Below are 15,569 nucleotides of genomic sequence, written 5' to 3' on the forward strand. Positions count from 1 at the left end.
TCCATGGCTACAAGACATTGGCCATCCTTCATGGTGAGATCATCAAGATCTACCATGTAAACATTTCCATGCCTATGTCCTGTGAGTATGATCTCATTGTCAATTGGACTACTAATTATGCATAGTGATGATTCAAATGACACTTTAAAGCCCTTGTCACAAAATTGACTTATACTTAATAAATTATGTTTTAGTCCATTAACTAACAATACATTATCAATAAAAGAGGAGGGTGATATGGAGATTTTACCAACACCAATGATTTGACCTTTAGCATTGTCTCCAAATGTGACTACTCCTCCTTCTTTTGATTTCAAGGTGACGAAGAGACTCTTGTCACCGGTCATATGCCTTGAGCAACCACTATCAAGATACCACATTCTCTTTTTATTTCCGGCTGCTAGGGCTGTTAATGAGCCGAGCTGCTCGGGCTCGGCTCGGGCTCGGCTCGGTAAAAGCCCGGCTCGGGCTCGGCTCGTTAGTCAAACGAGCCCGAGCCCGAGCCTAATATGAGGCTCGTTTACATCCGAGCTCGAGCCCGAGCAGCTCACGAGCCCAAACGAGCTTGGGCCTTTAGCTATTTGCTGAATGCTGATTGATTAGTCTCCCATGGCTATGGGCCCACCCGGCCAGCCCACTCTCCAGCCGGACCAGCCCCCACCGTCCATCGACCCAGATCGTGATCACCACCACTCACCAGATCCAGATGCTCATCAGCTCATGCGATGCCCTAGTCTCCTCCTGAGTCCTGTCTCCCTCTCGGCCGCCTCTCCCACTCGACAGTCGACTCCCAAGTCCCAGCCCTCCCCCGATTTCGGCCTCTCCCACTCGACTCCCAGCCCTCCCAGCCCTTCCGGCCTTCCCCTTCCGGCGACGACCCCCTTCCGGCGACGATCCCCTTCCGGCCTTCCCCTTCCGGTCGGCCTTCCCCTTCGAAGGCTTGAAGCTGAAGCCCCAGCCCCGCCGCGCTCCGCCTCCCTTCGCCCGCACGCCGCGCCGCCGAACCCCTCCGGCCCTCCTTCTCCTCCGAACCCCTCCGGCCCTCCTTCTCCTCCGAACCCCTCACCCCTTCCATCATCTGGACGACTGGACGGCTGGACCTCGACGAGACGACGACTCGATCAGTCGATCCCTCGACTTGCTCCTCCCGGATCTTCCCCGACTCCGAGTCTCCGACTTGCTGAGTTGCTGTAGCGCTGACCCCCGACCGGCGACCGGCCGACCCCGACTTGCTGGTGAGTTTCCTCTTCTCCCCTCCGAGTCTTTGCTCCTCAGTTCTCAGTCCTCAGTCCTCAACTCCTCAACCGTTCTGTTTCACTGTTTGATTTTATCTATTATTATTTCTTTATGAAAATTTGTTTGGGAGGAGGGCTGAATGTTATGTTTTCAAGTGTTTAAATGAATTGGCGTCTAGATTTGTTTGGTTTTGTTTTAGCCTTGAATAGGCTTTGTATAATTGTATGGCAGTATGGCATGCTTATGTACTAAATATGTAATTTGATTGGTTGTTTATATTTTTCAAGAAATGTCAGATGGCCAACATGAATTCGATCAACATGCCTCTACAGCATATAGTGCAAATGAACTTGTTGAATTGGAAAATATTATTGATAAAGATGATGCAATGGATGAAATGGAAAAAATGGGTACAGGACAATCTTCGGATGACCCAAATAGGAGGAAGAGATCTGAGGTGTGGACTGAATTTGATATCGTAACAGTAGATGGCAACACAAAGGCAAAATGCAATTATTGCAGTGCTAAATTGGCATGGAAGAAGGGGGGTGCCACAACTCATCTCAAAAGACATTTAAATGCTTGCATGCCTCGAAAACTTTCTAAGTCTAGCGAAGATAAAGAGTTAAAACAAAGCTTATTGTCGTTTGATGTTACTCAAGGTCATGCAATGCTAGCAACTTACAAGTATGACAAAGACAAGATAAGAGAGATTCTTGCAAAGATGTTTATAGTGCATGAGTATCCTTTTAGGATGGTGGAACATCAGTTCTTTGTTTTATTCTGCAAAGCTCTTAACCCAAAATTTGAGCTAATAAAGCGGGTTACTTTGAGAAATGACTGCATGAAAATGTTTGCAATTGAGAAGCAAAAGTTGAGGTCAATGTTAAGAAATGTTGATAGAATTAGCTTAACGACTGATCTATGGACCTCAAATCAAACAATAGGGTACATTTGTATCACTGGACATTTCTTAGATTCTGAATGGAAGTTGCAAAAGAGAATTTTAAATTTTTGTAGCTTGGCACCTCCCCACACGGGAATTGCTATTGCTGATTGTATTCTTCAGTGTCTAACTGAATGGGAGATTGAAGATAAGGTTTCCACTATTACGTTAGACAATGCATCTTTGAATGACACAGCAGTTAAAGTCTTGAGGGATAATTTTGCAATCAAAGGAAAGCTTTACTTCAGTGGAAAAATATTTCATGTTCGCTGTTGTGCACATGTTTTGAACCTAATGGTACAAGATGGTTTAGCAGAAATACGGGATGTAATTGAGAATATCCGCGAAAGTGTGAAATATCTGAAGATGTCTCCTTCACGACTTCATAAGTTTACTGAAATTGTTAAACAGTTGAAGTTGTCAACCTCTAAAATTCTTCAACTTGATGTGCCTACTCGATGGAACTCAACATATGAAATGCTAGAGTCGGCATTGGAGTTCAAATCGGTGTTTCCAATGTACAAGGAAAGAGACTCCAACTATAAATGGTTACCATCCGAGGAGGACTGGATACGAGCTACAGAGGTTTCAAAATTTTTGGAAATTTTTAATGAAGTCACAGAAGTGTTCTCAGGACGTCAATATCCAACTTCAAATTTGTTCCTTAATGAAATTTAGAGAGTGAAGGAGAAATTAAATGATATGTCCTTTGATACTAGAGATTTTGTGGTGCGCATGACTCGAAGAATGAATGAAAAATTTGAGAAGTATTGGGGAGACTGTAACTTACTAATGGCAATTGGAGCAGTTTTGGATCCTCGCTATAAAATGCAGCTCATTGTATTTTGTTTTCCACAAATTTATGGTGAGGATGTTTTTCAACGCCATATTGATGATGTTCATGAAGCTTTAGATATGCTCTACAAGGAATATGTATCTTCAGATGGACAAATAGATGTTGATGCTAGCAATATCCCAAGTATCTCCTCCAAACTGCAAAAAAAAAGGACTAATCATCGGTTTCATATGTGGGCTCAACAACATAGGAATGCTATTCCTTCAAACAAAACTGAGTTGGACATGTATCTAGAAGAAGATATTTTCAAGCCTAGTGATGAAGACTATGACAAGTTTGATGCTTTAAATTGGTGGAAAGCCAACACTTTAAAATTTCGCTATCTATCAAAAATGGCTCGGGACATACTATCCATTCCTATTACTACTGTTGCTTCAGAGGCTGCATTTAGTGCTGGAGGTAGAGTGCTTGATCAATATCGTAGCTCTTTGAAGCCTGAGACTGTACAAGCTTTGATTTGTACTGGAGATTGGTTGCGTCAAGAGCTTGGATTGGAGCAGTCTTCAAATGTAAGTATCATTTATAGTATTTAATATATCTTTTAGTAGTTAGTTTTTCAATTTATAATTTCTGGTTTCTTGTTTAATTTGCAGGTTGATGAAGAGTTTACGCAATGGAATACAGAGACTGGCCTAAACTAGACTACTTGAGAACTTGAGATTTATTATGTTTATTGTGCTTCTTGAACTCTTTTGTAGAACTTGATTTGTATCAGAAGTTTTTTAGTTTGTTGGGGTTTCACTTAGACCATTTAAATTCTCTTTGATTATCATTGCCTTTGTGCTTGGATGTGGTTAATTCTTTTCTTTTTTGTTTGTGACCGAGCTTGCTGTCATTGCTTTTTTTTGTCTGTGACCATTTCAACAATTGCCTGCCCACTAGATGGATCAGCAGAAACAAGTTCAACCGCCTATGAGCATGAGGTACCTTATTGTTATTCTTCTACTCAAGGTAATGCTTCATTTGTCGTTGTTGTCCTTACAATATCATATAAATTTACAGTTGTGGTCTGATATGAAGTGTCAGAATTCCTGGAGTTCCAGAGACAAAGATGATACTTGGTCAGACTCAGCCATATCATTGCTGTAAGATGTACATGACACTAAAGTTCTTGAACAGTCTGTGTATTCATGATTGTTATCACTGTATCTTCTTTTCTTTTGGCAGGTCAACCTGGACAATAATAGCTGGTCATGGCGATAAAGACTCAAGACCATCATTGTCTGGGTCCAGTCTCTGTTGTTTTCTGCTTCATGGCTGCCATAGTCTCAGTTGCGCTTGCATTTGCAGTTGTACCCAGGCAAGTGATGCCATGGACGGGTTTGCTGCTAATGTACGAGTGGGCATTTACTTCTTTTTTCATAATATTTGGAAGTTATCTGCGCTTGTTTTACCATAGGGGAAAGGCAACATCAAATCAAGCAGGAACTATTTTCACATGTGTAGACTCCTCTGTCTATGTCATCTATGACTCAGGCAAAGGTTTTTTAAGATTCAAATTTGCTGTATCAGCTTATACATATCTTCATTAGCCTTTTCAGATGGTAATTGAGCTTTACTTATGATGCAGGTCATCAATGCCATACATCTAACTGCTAGTTTCCAGTATGCATCAGCTTCAAGGGCAAACAGTGTGAATATAATCCACCTGGTATATAAGAATAAGAAAACATATAAGCAGAGAGCACTTAACTGGCAACAAAGAATAAAAGTCAGAAAACATATTACCAGTATGCAGAGACAGATGTAATTTATGCGAAACACATCTTTGATATCTTATTCATATGAAAAATTCCAAATTTCCAAGGTCTTGGTAGGAGGCCTGATTTAATTTTGATTTGTATTTATATGATTTGCCATTTCGAAACATGTAAATTAGTTCCCTTTCTTTTTTTTAAGGAAACAAGCCCGAGCCCGAGCCCGATTACGAGCCTGGGCCCGAGCCCGAGCCCGAGCTCGGGCTCGTTCTGGAGCTCGTAATTGAAACGAGCTTTACGAGCTCAAGCCCGAGCTTTTGCTTTGCCAAGCAAGCCCGAGCTCGAGCTCAATACAAAGCTCGTTAACGAGCCCGAGCCCGAGCCCGAGCCCGAGCTCTTCCAGGCTTGGGCTCGGCTCGGCTCGTTAACAGCCCTACCGGCTGCAAGGCATACCTGCAAAATAATCATGTGAAACTCTTAGGTACCCAAGTTTTCTTGGGTCCTTCTTGGTTAGTGTAGTTGGTTCCCTTAGGCACCCATACTTTAGTTGTTGTTTTACCCTTTACAAATGTATTCTTGTTAGTTTGAATCTTTCTTTGAATGCAAGAATAGGCTTTATGTCCACTTTTTCCACAATGAAAGCATGTAGGTTTTTCAGATTTGACATCTTTTGCTTTCACAAAGAAATTCTTTAGATACTTTTGTTGTTTGCTAGTTTTATATCCTAGACCGGCTTTATTAAAAACAGCTCTTTGATTGGATAGAATAAGATTTAACTTTTCAGAGCTATGTGTAAATTTTTCAACAATTGGTTTGTACTTATGTACCTCATTCTTGAGATCCAAATTTTCTTTAACTAATTCTTCCTTATCCTTTTTAAGGAGTTCAACATTTTGCGCAAGTAAGGTATTACTATTGAGTAGGAATTTAACTTTTAGATTTAATTCCTTAATTTGTGTTTTTGCCGTTTCATTTTCAATGCTAAGTTTTGAATTTTTATTTTCTAGGTCAATGGTATTAACATTTTTAAAGCTCTCCTTCTCAATCAATAGGTTTTCAATATCATCCTTTAGTTTTTGATTGGAGGCTTTTAATTCTTTATTCTTTGCTCCTAACATACTACAATCACTCATGAGTTCTTGAAAAGCTTCATATAATTCTTCTAAAGTAAAATTTGTAGTTGAGCTATGACTTACCTCATCGTCTTCGAATGCCATGAAGCACAAATTGGCGGTCTCTTCCTTCTCTTCCTCGGAGGATGATGTGTCACTATCATCCCATGTTGCTTTCAATGCCTTCTTCTTCTTCTTTCCAAAGTGCTTCTTCTGTTGAGGGCATTCGGAACGGATGTGTCCCGGTCTCTTGCAATCATAACAAATGATTGGGTCTCTTTCCTTTTCTTTTTCCTTTTCCCAATCATTTCTCCCTCCAAACTTCTTTCTTGGGAAAGGTTTCTTTCTTCTCATGAATTTCTTAAACTTCCTTACTATTAAACCCAAGTCTTCATCTTCGCTTTCTTCTTCACTCTCACTACTTTCTTCTTCACACACACTCGAAGTGGCCTTGAGTGCGATTGTCTTCTTCTTTGGCACATCTTCTTCATGTTGCTTCATTGTGAGCTCATGCGTCATCAATGAGCCCAATAGTTGTTCGAGTGCCAATGTGTTGAGGTCTTTAGCTTCTACAATCGCCGTGACCTTCGCTTCCCAAGCTTTCGGCAAAGACCTGAGAATTTTACTCACAAGTTCTGGGTTAGTATAAGATTTACCCAAATTCTTTAAGCCATTTATTATATCGGTGAAGCGTGTGAACATGCATGTGATGGTTTCATTGGGTTCCATTTTAAACAACTCATATTTGTGAACTAGAATGTTTACTTTAGATTCTTTGACTTGATTTGTACCCTCGTGGGTAACTTCAAGCCTATCCCATATTTTCTTGGCGGAACTACAGGTGGAGACTCTATTGAACTCATTTACATCTAGAGCACAAAATAATGAGTTCATGGCTCTAGAATTGAGTTGAACCATCCTACTATCATTCTCATCCCAATCATCCTCAGGTTTGGGAACTTGAATGCCATTTACCATGTGAGATGGTTCGTGTGGTCCCTTGATTATAACCCTCCACAAGGCATAATCTTGTGCTTGAATAAAAATCCTCATTCTAGTCTTCCAATAGGTATAATTTGTCCCATTGAAGAGTGGAGGTCTATTGGTTGCCTGCCCCTCAGCAGGAACATTGTTGAAGGGTGTTGCCATCTAGATCTTTGGCTAAGACGGTTAGGTCTTCAAGAAATACACAGAGCACCTGCTCTGATACCACTTGTTGCCCAGAGATGGTCACCCAAGAGAGGGGTGAATTGGGTGTTTTAAAACTTTTTTGTCTAATTAAAAATAAAACACACAAATGTATGAACTAAAGTAAAGATAGAGGTATGAGAACAATCAATCGTAGACACAGGGTTTTATAGTGGTTCGGAGCTTCCACTGCTCCTACATCCACTCCCCAAAGCACCTTTGGGAATTTTCACTATAATCCAAGATTACAGTCCGGTAGTTTTGCGAGTTCACTACCCAACTCGTTGTTTTACACCGGGCTAACAACGAACCCTATAACCCCCAATTTCACCTAGGCTTGGGACGCCTTTCCCTTGTTCCAAGTCCCTTGACTGGAACAAGCACAATAACCAAAGGTTTTACAAAGGATTTGAAAGCTCTTAATAAGCAAATATGACAATGAGAAATAATGAAAAACCCGGAAGAACCCTTTTGCCGTTGGAAGCGTGGGTAATGGTGATTATTCCGATGTGGATCGCGTTGGCTTGAATGTGAGCTTTGAATGCCGAGCGGGAGAGAGTAGTTGAGCACGAAATCAGTTGGGAAACTTGAAAGCACTTGATTTCTTCACTTGAATGCACTAACTCCCTTGAACCTCTCTCTCTTGCTTCTCTCTTGAATGATCTTGTGTTGGGTTGGTGAGAAGTTGTTGGAAGGCACTTAGGAGCTCCCTTTTATAGCCCAAAAAGCAAATATAGCCGTTAGACACAAAGAAAGAAACGTTTGAAATTCAAACAAACCTGCAAAAAGGTGTCAGTCGCGTCCCAGGCGCTCCGGAGACGTCTCCGCTTTAACTCGAGACGTCTCGGCTGTAAGATTTTACTTTTGACGTTGTTTGGGGTCGACTCGGCGCTTTACGGGGACGACTCTGAGGACGAACGGTTTGAATCCTTGTTTTTCTGTTTTTCTGAGAGGGTCGCCTCGGCACTTTACGGGGACGTCTCGGCTTGTTTGCGCTTTTTGCATGAGGACGACTCCGCTGCCTTGGGGACGACTCCCCCGTTATATCTCCGAAAAACAAGTCTTCTGGAATTCTCTGAGAGAGTCGACTCCGCTACCTCGGGGACGTCTCCGCTGCCTTAACACCGAAAAAGACATCCTCTGGAATACCCTGAGAGAGTCGACTCCGCACTCTCTGGGGACGACTCGGGAACTCTGCTTTTTACTTGCGGGGACGACTCCGCGTCCTGTGGAGACGACTCGGGCGCATCCCTTGAAATCGGCCTTTCTGCCGCCTCTGAGAGAGTCGACTCCGCAGTGTCGGGAGTCGACTCCGACCCTGCGAGACGCCTCGCCAGGTGCCGGGGACGTCTCCAAACGTGCCAGTTCTTCCTGTTTGTGCCAGAGACGTCTCTGGGACTAACCGGAGACGTCTCGGCTGTCCCTGATCTATTTTCTTCAACTCAAAAATTCTTCAATAAATTCTTAAAAATTATGGGAACTTGCCTAGACATTTCTTAACAATATTAATAATTAATCACCTGAAATTCTCAAATAAATTGTTAAGATAAATGGAATTATACTCTAGTATTTTGTATTCATCAAAATCCATTAGGGGGTCAACATAATCTTAACTAGACAATCCAATTAGAAAGGGGCCTACAAATAATCTGCAACGACCAGCTTTATCTTACATCTAGCAAAATTCATATATAAGATATTATCATTTCCCCTCTACTCTCTATATGTATGTATCAAAGCTAGTATATAGGTGCCCGCACAACAATCCCAATAAGGCTGGTTCTAACTAAATGACCAAGGTCTGACTCAAATAATTTAAGCCGTTGGATATAATCTACCCTCTCTAAATTACTTAGTGCCAAAAAATCATGTGATCAGAGATCGTTAGTTTATACATCCTATAGTCAAAAAATATGAATTGTCTATAATTTAAATTGTTCATTTTGACCAGTGGAGGGATAAACTAGGGATCTCCAAATTACATAATTTTTTGACGGTAAGTATTTAGAGATAATAAATCATATCCAACGACTCAGATTATCAGTGTCTCGCTTCTAGTTTCCAAGTAGGACCAACCTTATTTAGGTTGTTCTTTGGATGCCTATGTATAAACTCTTCTAAGGCATGTTTGGTTGGAGAGAGTTAGAGTTTGGAATGAAAATAGAAATGAGTAACTCCAATTCCAGCCTTTCGGTTGGAAGAAGTCTTATTCCCATTTCGATTCTAGGGAGGGATGAGAATTCTCCAATCCTCTAAAATTCAATCCTTACTATCCCCTAATATTCGAATTTTGTTCTGACTCTAATTCTAATTGTGGTCACGAACCAAACATGTCAGAGAATTTTTCCATTTCAATTTTCATTTCGGTCCATGTCAATTCTAATTCCAATTTTGATTCCAGTCGCGAACCAAATATGCTCCTAATATGATTATATATATATGTATATGTATGTATGTAAGCACGCTTATATATATACATACACGAATGTATATGCTAGATAACCAAATGATCTCAAAAACTTAAGCTTAAAGTAAGTCAGGCTTAAAACATTGCCTCACGAGTTATCCACAGCGCACGGAGATTTAAATGGGAACAAAATGACAACTATGTAATTAGAGAAGAAATTAGCTTAGAGGACTTGTTAGTATCATATTAACTAGCGACTAGACTCTAATAGCTTAAACAAGTAAAGACTGGATTATCGATGCCATCAGGCTTAACAATATCTATGTCTAGAGATGCATTCATGCATAAACACTGATGTATACACACTTAAAACTACAAATAGCAAGCCATCTCATGCAAAATAAATAGATAACAAAGGTTTTCTTCTTTTCAACTTTATGTTTAATAAAATATCTAGATTTTTGCATTTCCAATCAACCCAAAATACTTTTTGATGCAACAAGTAACTTAAGCTTTATCCCACTACTTGTCAGGGTTGGGTTTGATTTATGCATGTAAAGGCCCTATACCCTTAATTGTGGCAACAAGTTGGCAGGTATAGACCCAAAATGCATAAGTTTCATTACAGAAGACCTAACAAATTTGGATTGGTAGATTACAGATAAGATTTTCAGGTGGATCTGGATAGCTTATTTCTTTATTTGGCCATATAAGTATAAACACATTAAACAAATGTTGATGCATCTTAACTAAATTAGCTAAAATGTCACAAACTCTACCGCCCATAATTTAATAGCTTTGTAGGATGATTTTTGCTTTCTTCCTCCGTTATTGAGAATTATAGGAGGGACACGAGGAGCATAAAGAACACTTTGGGTTGTGAATCAGACCCCTTTAAAATCCACAACGAGAGGGAGGACAGAGAATAAGAACTTCTTGAGGGATAATTGGTTTGAATTCAAAAATAGTTTATCTCATTCATTAAGTGGCTTAGTTATATAGTATAGATGCATGCTCCCGTGTGACATCAATGACAAACAACTCTCAGGATAGTCATCATAGCAACTCTCAATTATCCCAAGTTTCTGAGAGTGACTTAACTATAGGCCCATCTACCAAGTGGATTATATATTAATATTCATGGGATGGATTTCATGCATGGGCTCATAACTTGGACTCGTCTTGTATGCTTGTTGTTGGGCCTATTTTGGTGTCAAAGAGATCGTAACAGTCAGTAGCCTAATAGCTACATTGGTTTGGGTGAGGATTTTTTTTATGAGTTGGTTACTTAGCAATGGGAATAATTTAGTGAAAAGAAAACTGAACTTGACAAATTTAAAATCATAATTATAATTTGTTGTAAATCATGTCCACATTTTTATTTCATAAAACAATTGAAATATGGAAAATATATAAAATTTCTACAAATTTCTCCTCTCTTTTTTTAGTACATTACAAATTTCTCTTTACTACTATAATCGTTGGAATGAAATTCATTGCTACGCTGAAAAATTCCAATTTAAGATCTCTAAAACTAGGAAGAGGATTACTGCACCTCAAAAATAAGAATAGGTCCATGTGCATTCCCCCTACTAATTGTTGGGTACCTTTGATTCACATAAGATGAGGTGTGGTTGTTGTCTTTAGACTAATCCAACTAAAGATATTTTATTATTTGAGTTAAATAATAATTGTGCTTTTATATTTGCTTGATTCATGTCTCTTAAAGAAGTGAACCAGCGCTGGTCTCGGCAGTCACACCTTTCTTTATTTTTAGTAATAAAAAATTCTGGATCCAATTTTTGGACTGCGCATCTTACAAAATTGAAATTACGATAATTATAATAGCGAGTGAGTCTTTCTTTTTCTCTTCCTTCACAAAAAAATTATCTTTTGAAGGACATCGGATGGGAGAGAAGGACACATTCAAGAAGGGAAGATCCGAGGACATGAAAAAGTTTTAGGCTCCAGTTTCATGCATATCAGTTCCTCCTATACGGCATTAGGGGATTGGCGTCTTCTAACAAAACTGTTGTGATGCAAAACAGCATTAAAGAATCTAAGCAAGTGCTTGTTCACATGAAAATGAGCACCTGAAGCTTTTTTTATTATTATTGCAGAAAGTATGCATCATAACAACATTTATATCTGATTATTACTTTCCACAAGCCAACACTTCTTGCTAATTAGTCTAGTCCTTGGGATGACTTTGGAATTCATAAAAAAGCAGAACAATTTTGTCCAAGTCCATGCGATGACTGCAAATGGGGACAAAGAATTCCACCGCCGGAACCACCTGGACATCTCCTTATTGATGAAGCGAAAAAAAGTCCACAACGCAATGTCTCGAACCTGGAAGTCTCTCATCCCTTCAATGCACGCGTACCCCATCTTCTTCATCTTCTTCCCCCAACCCTATCCAATGACTACAAAGTCAATAAAGATGGCCTAGTGCACGAAGCTTCTACAATTGTAGAGCCTGAGAAAATTAGATATACGTAGCCTTTTCATACGCAGATAGGATGTTCCTGCATTTCGGATCTATCACAATAGAGCAATTGTATGGTCATGTCAAGACTCGCCCTCTAACCATATAGTCAAGTAGTATCCTGTGTAAATACTCTCCATGGACCTCAGCCTCTCTTAACACCTCTTCTCCGACCTTTGGAATCCAACAAACCCAAGCTTTCCTCATAAAAATATTCAACCAGTGCCCAGCGGAGTTGTAGATGGCCATGTTAAGGGCATTTTAGGATTTGACGCTTGTAACCCAGATCAATGTTGTTGTAGGAGAGCCTATGGAATCCGAAAAACATGCAAGTCAATGAACTACCTATGCAGATCTCCAAGAAGACACGTGTCTAGACTTAGCTATGGAAATCGCAACCATCAATGCTTCGTATGATTCATCCAAGCTTTTCTTCACATGTATTCGCTATATCCAGCATCATTGATCCGATTGGAGAGAAAAAAAAAATTTTTTTAAACCTGCTCAACTTAAATCTTTCAAAAGAAAACTAAAAAAAGATAGAGGAACTTTGAAAATAGGGCTTTAAGTCTTATTTTCTTTCATTGATCTTTCATACCTCTTAAACTAAGCTAAGTAGCCTCTATTTACAATACTAGTGAGGTCCTCCCTTTCACAATCTAAGTTGGATTCCTCTTCTAGTTCAAATAGGACTAGATATCTTAAAATAAATATGATTAGTAAAAATATTCTAGAAAAGACTAATTTTTTTTAGAAAGATTTCTATTTTTACATTAACTCCGCTTTATGTTGCTCCATCTGATTTTTCTCGGATAGAGAGCTACGTCTAGTCAAAGTCTTATCTGAAAAGAAAAATTCGATTTGACCAGAACATTTCAGAGTCTGAACGAAAAAATTTTAGCCCGATTCAACTTTTTAGATGTTGGCCAAAAGTTGTAGATCTCAAAAATATACCCAATTTTGAAAAAGAAGATCATCTCAATCAGAAATCGTACAAACAAATTATGGCATCCAGAAGTTTGGCATTCGACTTGGCTTTTCGATATGGCAGATCTCGCTTCTGAGCTAGCTCTACTCGTAGTGGCCAAAGTATTCAACATCGAGTCTAGTGACCCTCTTAGATATCTGTAGTGGCCAAAGTATTCCACATTGAGTTTGGTGATCCTTTTGGATATTTATAGTTGCCATAGTGATTCACATCGAGTTTGGTGATCCTCCTAAATATACGTAATGGTCAAAATGAGCCACATCAAATTTGATGATCCTTCTGGATCAATTATTGACTATACATTTGAAAATTTAGTAAAATATTGAGAAAAAGTTTACCTTTCTCGGTAATAGCTAGACACAATAATTCATATGTCAAATATAAGAAAGCATTAATTTTCTTGCGATTGTTTCTTGACCTTTTGCTCAATTCTCGAGGAAAAGCCAGGCATACATCCATGCATTTGTAGATTTATACCACCCATGAGCAGTGCTATTCGCATCTCACCCACCCAAAATCTAGTCTCCATGTGAATTGAACTTGGAAGCAGATATTAAAAGGGGGCTATTTATGGTCGTTGCCTCGAGTAGGTTCATTCTTCCTTGCCTTAGAGAATCCAATGATCGCCGTGTAAATTGTGCCTGTTGTTGCTGGAAATTGGACCCGGGGGCCGCCGCGAAGCCGGAGAAGGAGGGGCTTCCGCCGCAGGGGCGGTGTCAACGGCGCGCCGACTGGTGGCGTCCTCCTGGAGGGGCAGAGCTCCGCCGCTGGAAGGGTGGTCGACGGTGCGCCGGCTGGTGGCGTCCTCCTGGAGGGGCAGAGCTCCGCCGCTGGAAGGGTGGTCGACGGTGCGCCGGCCGGCCGCGTCCTCCACTGTGGGGTGCGAGTCCTGCAGGAAGAACCGGTGGCCGGGCTCCCCGGCGCCGGCCCTCCGATGCCTAAGTCAGAGGGGGCGAATATGTGGAGAGAGCAGGGAATAAAGTATGTGGAGAAAACAGCAAGAATATTTAGATCAGATCAAGAGGATGAAGAAGATGATGTCATCCATTGTATCTGTGCTGTCCAAGAGGGTTCAGTCCCGAGGGTCCTGAGAGTCCTCAGAGTCCAGACCCCAGAGTCTAGTTACCAGAGTCCAGTCCGAGTCCAGTCCCAGTCCCCTTTCCTCTTCCCCCCAGGTTTTCTTTTATAGGAGGATTTGGTTACCTGGGAGGTGACAGTAGGTTTGTCCCGTTCTGTAATAATTGGGCACGATTTGGCCCATTAATGGCGTGATGGAGAACGGGACCGGATCAGACCGGAATCAGGGAGTTGTCACAGTCGATCGGACCTGTTGAAGTGGTTGAACCGCCGGCCGTGGTGGGCCTGGGGTCCGTGGATGGTCAGTGCATTTATTACCGAATGAACCGGCGGTCAGGGAGAGCCATACGCTCTGATGGTTCAGTGATCCGGAGATCGTCTTGGGCCGTGTTCATTAAATGACTGAGTGCATCGGAGACTTGAGGGAGCCTCGTGCATTAATGGCAGGTCGTGCTGAATACCTGCGGAGATCTTATGCCTTGATGGCTTGAAGATAGCGGCAGGTTATAGTGGAATTGTCAGGTCCCTTAGAGGGTCAAGCGAGAGTTGAATCATTTGGTGAAGGCATCGGCTCGGCAAGGGTGCCGAGCCGAGCTGGTCGCCCAATGGGGCACCCTGTGGCGGGGTTGCTTTTGAGTACTCCTGGTCGGCGCCTTCTGGGCGAGCACCTTCTAGCCGAGCGCCCCTACTTGGCGCTGTCTCTGGTCAGCGCTTTCTAGTTGAGCGCTTCTTTGGTCGGCGCCCGCTGGTCGGCTCTTTCTAGCCGAGCATCCCTACTTTGGTTATTTCGGTTGGGCGCCTCTTGGCGCTTTCTCTGGTCGGCGCCCTTTGGCCGAGCGCCTTTCCGGTCGGCGCTCTCTAGCCGAGCGCCTCCGTGGCGATATGACTTGGGGTTTTTCCCCCAACACTACCCCCCGACTTCCGAGTTCCAGTTGGCTACCAGCTAGCTTTAGTTGGGGCATTACGGATTCCGAAAATTTTAATTTGTTGCGCGTTTTGAATTATCGAGCGCTTCGAGATGCCTTTAATAGGCGGCGTCTCTCCTTACCCGAGGAGTCTCATTATTGGGACACTTCTTGCGAAGCGTCCTCGCGTCGTGGGCTCATGATGGGGCCGCACGATCCGATGGGGCGTTTCAGCGTCCGAAGCGCTAGCCCTAATTAGATGCGTCGCTTTGTCTTTTGGACCGACACGCGTCGCCATCTAAACAGGATGCAGCATTTTTCTCGCTGATCCGGGCCGTTGGGGAGGTCTATTTAAACTCTTCCCTGGCCCTCTATCCTCTTTCTATTGCCTTCTGCTTCCAGCTTTTTATTCTTCCAGTCTTCTTCAGACCGAAGTCCCTTTTCTCCGGCATCTTCCCCAGGTTCCCCTCCTCTTTTGATTTCTTTTTCTCTTGCAATGGGTTCTATCCCTAGCGAAGTTGAGTCCACCATGAGTGTCCTGGAGGTCGAGATGACCGAAGAGTGGTTCTTCCCTCTTCACGGGTTCCGTTTGGAGCCCGCCAGGCGGAGGGATCGGATAACCGATCCTCCGGTAGGCCGGATCGGAGTGCATCTGGAGTCGCTCTGGGC

At 41.9% G+C, this 15,569-nt stretch overlaps 1 protein-coding gene across 1 annotated transcript; it reads left to right on the forward strand.

Annotated features, from left to right (window-relative positions):
- The first annotated feature begins 1,525 nt into the window (after positions 1-1,525).
- LOC103723365 (zinc finger BED domain-containing protein RICESLEEPER 2-like) lies at positions 1,526-3,679 on the forward strand. Its single transcript, XM_089923737.1, has 3 exons — positions 1,526-2,767; positions 2,861-3,547; positions 3,632-3,679. The coding sequence occupies exons 1-3, from the start codon at positions 1,526-1,528 to the stop codon at positions 3,677-3,679; spliced, it is 1,977 nt and encodes a 658-aa protein (XP_089779863.1).
- Positions 3,680-15,569: the final 11,890 nt, after the last annotated feature.

Source organism: Phoenix dactylifera, chromosome 6, assembly GCF_051530095.1.
Source record: "Phoenix dactylifera cultivar Ajwa chromosome 6, Ajwa_hap1_PhDact_Kaust_v1.1, whole genome shotgun sequence".
Taxonomy (NCBI): Eukaryota; Viridiplantae; Streptophyta; class Magnoliopsida; order Arecales; family Arecaceae; genus Phoenix; species Phoenix dactylifera.